At 39.6% G+C, this 8,183-nt stretch overlaps 1 protein-coding gene across 1 annotated transcript; it reads left to right on the top strand.

The window, feature by feature from the left end:
* The first annotated feature begins 133 nt into the window (after positions 1-133).
* Positions 134-5,655, top strand: LOC104072431 (cGMP-dependent protein kinase 2-like). The gene is made up of 8 exons (XM_009583526.1): positions 134-267; positions 428-517; positions 770-911; positions 1,599-1,762; positions 2,458-2,580; positions 3,508-3,570; positions 4,398-4,464; positions 5,338-5,655. The coding sequence occupies exons 1-8, from the start codon at positions 164-166 to the stop codon at positions 5,431-5,433; spliced, it is 849 nt and encodes a 282-aa protein (XP_009581821.1). The 5' UTR covers positions 134-163; the 3' UTR covers positions 5,434-5,655.
* Positions 5,656-8,183: the final 2,528 nt, after the last annotated feature.

The raw sequence follows: 8,183 nt of genomic DNA, 5'->3' as shown, positions 1-8,183 counted from the left end.
GAAGGGGGGGGAGGAATGCACCACCACACTGTGCCATGTTGAAAAAGATGGCTATCGGCGTACCTATTGAGAACAGATTGGTAAAACATCCTTTCTTTGCCTCACGTGTACTCATAATTTTTATTCACAGGTTAAAGTGAAAAATGAGAACATAGCTTTTGCTATGAAGTGTATAAAGAAGAAACTCGTAGTGGACACCAAACAACAAGAGCATATCTATTCTGAGAAGAAAATCCTCGAGCAGATATGTTCTCCATTCGTTGTAAAGTAAGTTGACCATAAGGTTTCCTTGAAAGTTCACCCCCAGTTGACCCACTGGACAGCATTATTAAGAATGAGGTTTGGCATATATGAGGTCTGGAGAAAAGACATTGCAAGTCTTGCATTTTATTTTGTTTTCCTAAATTGCTGCCATTTGTCTCCACAGACTATATCGCACATTCAAAGATAGTAAGTATGTATACATGCTACTGGAGGCTTGCCTTGCAGGGGAATTGTGGAGCTTGCTGAGAGACAGGTAACAGAAAATGAAGTGGAACCATGTCCTTTAAAATCACCAGTCAGCTCCATATGTCTGCTGAGTAGGTTCTGTATTCAAGGCCTGTCCAATGAAAAGACGTTTGGTTCAGTTTTCAACCACCTGAGTGATGTACTGAATGTCAGTGCAAAAAAGCTGTTAATATTCTGGGTGTTATATGTTATCTGGTTTATGAGTGAGGTGGTTTTAGAAGTTAATTTTCTGCAAGGATAGTGATTATTTTTGTTCCAGAGGCAGCTTTGATGAAGGCACTACCAAGTTCTGTGTTGGGTGTGTGATAGAGGCTTTTGACTATCTACATCACATAGGAATTATCTACAGAGACCTGAAGCCAGAAAATTTAATTTTGGATGCTGAAGGTTATATAAAACTGGTAAGATGTAATCCTTTTGTAATGTTACCCTTTTGTGCCTGTATCCTGCTTCCTTGCAGGGGGATATAAATAGAGAGCATGTAATTGTAGTTTAATAACCCTTATGCTTCAGTAGAAAAGAGGGCAGGCTACTTGTTGCACAGTGAGAAACAAAGGCATTGCAAAGCCATTGCAAGCCACAGACAAACTGAGGATTTGCAGCCTCTGAGAGCTCTTGCCACAGCATAAACAGCAAAAATAATTTCTCCCAGCAGCCAATCTTAATGTAAAGGCAGGAACCACATTTCCCAGGTGCAGAATTACTCCCTGTCCAGCCTCAAGCAATCATAGGTTCTGCATCACTCTGTAGAGAGGGAACACAGTAAAGAGCTCCTGACATACTTGACTGTGACCGTGAAAAGTGCAAAGAGAGTACCCTTCAAAGAGCTTGAAGCATCCACTCTGACAATGAGCAACCCACCATTTTCCATGGGCTGTAAATTTTGTGTCCTCAAGGAAAGCATGGGTTGTTCTATCCAAAAGGAAAGTAATTCAGGAAATTACTCAAAACAACACAACAACACTGTGTAATTGTTTTAGCGGTAAACTGGCAACTCTGAGATCTTTCGGGAGGTGAGGAAGCAATTAAGACCTTACGGCTTCCCCATAACACCTCTGCATTATGCAGCATATGTTGATTTTGATCAGGTTGATTTTGGATTTGCAAAGAAGATCGGATCAGGGCAGAAAACCTGGACGTTTTGTGGAACCCCTGAGTATGTTGCCCCTGAAGTCATTCTGAATAAAGGCCATGACTTCAGTGTGGATTTTTGGTCCCTTGGGATTCTTGTGTATGAACTCCTTACTGGCAGGTAAGTGCCTCCTACTCCAAGTTCTTACCTTGTTTGTTTGTTTTTAGAAAACATTTTCAAGGTTATTTTTAAAAGAAAGTTTGGGGTTTTTCCCATCAGTAAACAGGAATGACTTGCAAAATTATACTTCTTTTTGCCTCTTATGCATGTCTTACCTTCCGTCATTTCAGAAACGCCACAGACAAAGTGTGGGACATATTCTCAATTCTGGTTTATCCATCCAAGGAAAGGGCCAGACACCGGCTATAAGTGGCTGGTATAGAGCTCCTTTAACTGACTATGATGTTTCCTGTGAGGAACAGCTGAAAACAGACTGTTCTTTTTTCCTTTAGTGGGTGACGGGGTACAGTGGGGTGGGTGAACTGTAAGCTGGGCTCATTCTTTGCCTCCATGCACACTTCTGTGACAACTCTTTGCGAATGCTCAATGGTAGTACAACATGGAAGCTTCTCTGAGTTAGCCTGGAGGCAGAGCTAGCTTAGAGGGAGACATATGATCACTCGTTTTCCCTGGTACCTACAGGCAGCTTCTCAGCTTCAAACCTTTCTAATATCTTAAACAGACTGAAAGGGTGAAGGTTGTAAAACTAGGAATGTGGGGGTTTTTCCATATTCTCAAATATTTGCTTTGATGATAAATGGCCACATCTGCTCTTGCCAGCCATTCCATTTATCAGTGTTGCTTTCTTTTTCTAGTCCACCATTCTCTGGCGCTGATCAGATGATGACATATAATTTGATTCTCAAAGGCATTGAAAAGCTGGATTTTCCTAAAATAATAACAAGGCGGCCTGAGGATTTGATCCGCAGACTCTGCAGGTAGGAGGGGCAGTTTGGGGCAGAGCCTGGGTGTAGATAGATTGAGCTGTTTAAGATCCAGACTGGAGTGTTAAATTCCTGACAACTTCATTTAAAATTGTTATGCCTAGCATGGTCTATTCTGATTATATTCAGTACGCACGCATGCCTCTGAGTGTGTGTCACACCTCTTAGTCTGCAGAGGTGTCATCTACAAATGCAGTCTCTGGGCTTTCTTTGTAGCTGTGAATTTTTTCTGAAACACGTTTTAGGGGAAACTTATTAAGTGTGGGCTGAGATAAGAGCTAAAAATTTAATTTTATTATCAAGTGCAGTGTTTTTAAAAAATGCTTCCAAAATTACTTAGGCATATAGCTCCTACAGAAAGCATAGGGCACTTAAAGACTGACTTAAGCCCACCTGAAAATTTGCAAAAAGGTGGTATTTCAAAAGGGCCAGCATAATTCAGAAGCATTAGTGCATAGTGGCATGCACAACCTGTGGCTGGTGACACTGCTGACTTTGAACTCCCAGCTCCAGTGGGATTTCATCCATGGCACTAGGAACAGTATACACCATGTTTGTGCAGCAGGATTGAAAGGATCTTTGTAGCTGCAAATTTTGGTCTGCCTCCTTTTGTAACTCATGACCAGACCTGCTGGCCAAGAAAAAAAAGGTGTGCAAGTAAAATTCAACCAGTTGATTTCCCTCTGCTGCTTCTCACAGCAGAGTGACACTGTTTTAGCTTCCTGGAAGGTTTCTCCATCCTCAAAAGAAAGGAACAGTGAGCAACACCTCATTATGTCTCCGTATGACATCACATGTTGTATGCAAGCTCCATCCCTGTGTAACTGTTGAATGCAAGCAGTTAGGACCTATAAATGCTCTTTTTAAAAAATAAGATTTTTTTAAAAGTTCTTATCCTTATTCTTTTTCTCTTTTTCTAAGGCAAAATCCTACAGAAAGATTAGGCAATCTGAGGAATGGAATTAATGACATCAAGAAGCACAGGTAAGTGAAAGAGACTGCCAAGAAGAAAACTTGGGTTTTAATTTGAAAATATTTTTAATATTTTAGAACCCAGTCCAGTAAACCCATAAACCTCCAGGCACTTCCAGGAAGATTGCATGAGAGAGATCTCTGTTGCTATCGAGCATATTTGCGACTACAGCAAGCAACGATATAAACATAAATCCTCAGCATGATTATCTAGAAACATCTGGTTGTTTACTGGTTTTGTTGCAGGTTGCCGTTGCTCAGTTCTCAGAGAAATCAATGCCAGTTCAGCAGCTGCCTTTCAGACCTCCCAACCCTTAACCAGTTGCTTTTTAAGAATGGTAGTTAAGAGCTCCAGAGCAATATTAGATTTTTGTCCTCTTTCTAATAATGAAGAAAGTCCTCTGTGGATTAAACATTTCCTGCTATTTCTTTTTATCTGAGTTGTTTCTAAGCCCTGCAGTTTGTGCTGGGGAAAAGACGGTTGTCTCCCTCATTGCATGCTGTTAAAAAAGGGTGGAATTCCAAGGGGACGCATACGTCTTTGCATGGCTGTGCTTACGCATGTATTAACCTGCCTGTCACTTCGGTGCTTCTATACAGAGAAGGTGCAATGTATCTGGTGGTCCTGAAGCTCCCCCTGCTAACACTCCCTTGTATGCAATGACAGTGCTCAAGTTTCCTCCTTCTAACAACTGTATTGTCACATGGACAGAATTTGTCATGAAAAAATGTCTTATAGCCTTTGTTCACATGTTTTTCAGCTGTTAATATTATAATAACAGAAAACAATCTGTCTTTCTTGGTCTCTCCCTCTCTGTTTCTCATTTCTTTTTAATCAGGTGGTTGAGTGGTTTTAACTGGGATGGTCTGAAAGTGAGGAAATTAACATCGCCTATAAAAAGAGAGGTATTGGTTTTGGCTTTCCGTATCATAATGCTTTACTAATATAAAGGTGTTTGGCTACGAAGAAACAACTGATGTTGAGAGCGAAATTTCCCAAATATGCATTTGAATTATTATAGCTCGCCATTTTTAGTGAAAATTGAATGAAAGAAAGAGAGACAGCAAGCGATACATAACTTAAATTCAGTTAAATAATGGAAATATTATTCTGGTTGTATACTTTCCATTAGATTTTCACCATTACTAGAATAAATGGTGTTTGGTCAGAAACAAATTCTGAAAAAACATATTTTCCTCAGTAATGGGCATATTATTAAGATGCACTGTTCACATTACTGTGCAGAGTACAAATTCCTGTAATTCTCTTACTATTGAGTTACAGCACATCCTTGAATAAGCTTCCTGTTTTAAATGGCCCATTTCTTTTTGCCCTAAAATGAAAAAAGATTGACAGTAAAGAATTTGAAACTCACTTTGAACTCAATTTGAAACAAAAGATAACTCTGAGATCTGCTTTGAGTAGCTACCCCATGAGTGTAGATTCGGTCTTAAACAAATTTGAATCAAAATTGTACGCAGTGTGGTCCAGTTTTCTTACTGACTTTATGGGGCTTTGGGTGAAATCTAGGATTTGATAGTATTTGGGGAGTGTTTTTGTATAAGGAGGCTAATGCCATTGTTCTGTTGTACAATTTATTTACTGGAGGTTTATCTTTTAAAGAACGAGGAAATTGCATCCATTGAAAGAAGTCATCCATATCACACTAGCCTTTCATTCCTCCACTGATAGCAATAAAAATGATACATCATCAATGGAGAGTATTTTCAAAAGTTGCCTTCTGAAACAACCGTTTGTTTGTGTTTTTAATGTCCTAGTTGTCTGGACCGACTGATTACAGCTACTTTGACAGCTATCCACCTGAAGAGGGAACCCCTCCAGATGAACTTTCAGGCTGGGACAAGGATTTCTGATATTTTTTTCTTCCAGGACATTTATAGAGACTCATAAGCATCAGTTCTAAACCTGCTCTCTTGTTTCTTGCTTAAAATCAAATTACACAAGGTTTGTGACAAACACAATGTTCCTTGAAGGATAGAAGACAGTACAGCAACCAGAAATTGTTTGGATAATGCACCAAAGTCTGTGTGCGTCTCTTTGTAACAAGAGCATGCATTCAGTCAGCAGATGTAACCTGAAGCTTTTTTTATACACAGTGTCTCTATAAACATTTTCAGACACTATGGATGTATGGTTTTGCCATTGGAAATATCACTAGCTAATATTTTGATATTAACAAGGTAACCATATGTCTTCATTTTGAATGGAGAGGATGAGTATTGGAAACCAATTAACTCTGTGGCATTTGTCAACAGCTGACACTATAGGCATTTATTTTTCATTTTATCTTGTCTGCTGTGTGTTTCACTTTTTCCTGTAATGGCCAGTATTGCATTGATCCAGAAGCCTGTAGAAAAGACTTTTACTGAAAGATTGATTTGATCTGATGCTGCAGCTAGAAAGATATCACTGTGGAAGCTGCCTCTCTGTCAGTCTAGTTTTGCACCAGGCTGAATATGTGAGACAGGGTATAACAAGTCAAATGAAAATCCAGCAGGAAGCAAGGTATATACATAATAGAAGTTGCCTGGAGAAGCAGACTGTGGTATGTATTTTCCTTACTGCTTCAAAGAACCATGCCCATTTCTTAAGATGTTTTGCTTTTATGTAGTGTGAATATAAAATAGATGGAGAAAAAGCATTTACCTTGCAGGAAAATAATATGTAAGTATAGAATCATATTTTTTCCATCAGATACATTTTTCAGATTGATTTTTGCTGAAATGCTACATCTGTTCACATCAGTGCTAAAGCTCCCATCCATTTCAATGTTCCAGTTGGTATCACTAGATGTGAACTATCATTTCAAATCATATTTTATCAGACAGCTTATTAACATATAATTATTCTGACTTCTACTCATATAGGAGAGGAGAAAAAAAGAGCAAAGACTTGATTTTTTTCTCTTGTAAGGAATTCTATTCATGAATCAGTTTAAATATTCTTTTTCTTTTGACCACCTTCCCTTCTCTCTAATGGCTACCAATGAGGTTTAGAGGCAAGAAATTCCAAGCTCCTCTCAAAAACAATATAAAAATATAATTGTGTTTTGTAGCCCAATTTTTCAAGCCCTGTCTTCGCCTGCTTTGGTACAAGTAAACAAATTGCTAACCAGAACCATCAAACAACCTGAGCGAGGGAGTCCAGCAAACAGCTAAGATAGTCAGGAGGCTGGAGCACATGCCCTGTGAGGAAAGGCTGAGGGACCTGGACCCTCTTGGAGGAGGGAAGACTTTGCGGGCACCTTACAGCAGCCTGCCAGTGCCTATGGGGAGGTTATTGAGAAGGCAGAGTCAGGCCCTTTATGGAGCTGCGCAGGAAGGAGGGGTCATAAATTGGAGCAGGATAGGTGCCGACCTGACAAAAGGAAAAAAGTGTTTCCCCAGTGAAGCAGGATCCCAGACAGGTTCTGCAATCTCCTTCCTTGCAGGTTTTCAAGACATGACCAGAAAGAGCCTTGAGCAACCCAATCTGAATTCAGTGTTGACCCTGCTTTGAGCAGGAGGTTGGACTAGAGACCTCCCGAGGTCCCTTCCACCCTGAGTGATTCTGTGATTCTAGGAATTAGTTTTATCTGTCAGCCATTTGTATAATCAGAGTATAGCACAATGTATGTTCCTGTATTAGTTTATATATGCCTGGGCTTTGCCATTTAACATTTAAATTGTTAGAACAGGGGAATTAGTTTGAAGTGTTGATTGGATAATAAATGCTGTTGGATGTTGTGCATTCATGGTTTATACAGAAAAATTCTGTTGCTCTCTGTTATGAACAACAACTGCTGTAGAAACAGGGATGTTCCTGGGTGTCATGCTGGGCTTATGGGATCAATGCATCTGCAACCCCTGCTCGGATTTGTTTCAGCTTCCACTGAGACAAAAGTCCAATCTAAATTTCGATATTGAAGCTGCCACAGCACACTGCATTTCACATGCTGGATGGAAAACCTCCCAGGCAACTTGTAAAATGTGCTCAGGGTTTAGTTACCCACAACTGCTGGCTAGACTTCCTAGCTGCTGGTCATGACTTATCCCAACAGGGTGAGGGAGGGACTGCCATAGGGGCAGTTCCATGGTTTGTTCTATGGTTACAATTATTTTTTACTGCTGGGTGGCCATCGTTTTGACAGCAAATAAATTTAAGTATTTTGTATAAATTCAGTACAAATAAAGGCAGTAGAATATTTTCAATTTAATTTAATGAAGGTTGGATTGAGCCCTTGGAGGAAGACACTACATGGTTAGCTGGTTGTATTTCCCTGCCTGGTTGTAAACTATTGTGGAAGCTTGCAGCCAGCAAAGCCTGTGCAAAATGGTGGTAAACGTACAGAGAGTGGAGAGAGGCTGTAAGCTGGGACTATAGATGCTTTAGACAGTTGCAACTAACTCTTTAGCTATACCAAAGACCAGACTTTCTTTTTAGGATTTAGACAAGCACCAGACATTACGTATGTGTGTTTCTCTCTGTGTCTGTTTGTCTTTCTGTCATAAATATTTTTATTACAGCCAAAATAATATTGCACCAAGTTTTATAAAAAGCTTTTGAATGTATTTTTCCATTGTATTTATAGGTAGTTTTCTATTTTTTATACATATATATATAT

The sequence above is a fragment of the Fulmarus glacialis genome, unplaced genomic scaffold (genome assembly GCF_000690835.1).
Source record: "Fulmarus glacialis isolate BGI_N327 unplaced genomic scaffold, ASM69083v1 Scaffold49828, whole genome shotgun sequence".
Lineage (NCBI taxonomy): Eukaryota > Metazoa > Chordata > Aves > Procellariiformes > Procellariidae > Fulmarus > Fulmarus glacialis.
The sequence above is the reverse complement of the archived record's forward strand: the minus strand, read 5'-3'. Positions and strand labels throughout refer to the sequence as shown.

Bases quoted from the DNA above. Each gene is read 5' to 3' on its own strand.
- LOC104072431 (XM_009583526.1), top strand. From the start codon at position 164: ATGAAGTGTATAAAGAAGAAACTCGTAGTGGACACCAAACAACAAGAG. The intron at 268-427 runs GTAAGTTGACCA...TTGTCTCCACAG, and splicing joins TGTTCTCCATTCGTTGTAAA to ACTATATCGCACATTCAAAG. The intron at 4,465-5,337 runs GTATTGGTTTTG...TTAATGTCCTAG, and splicing joins CATCGCCTATAAAAAGAGAG to TTGTCTGGACCGACTGATTA.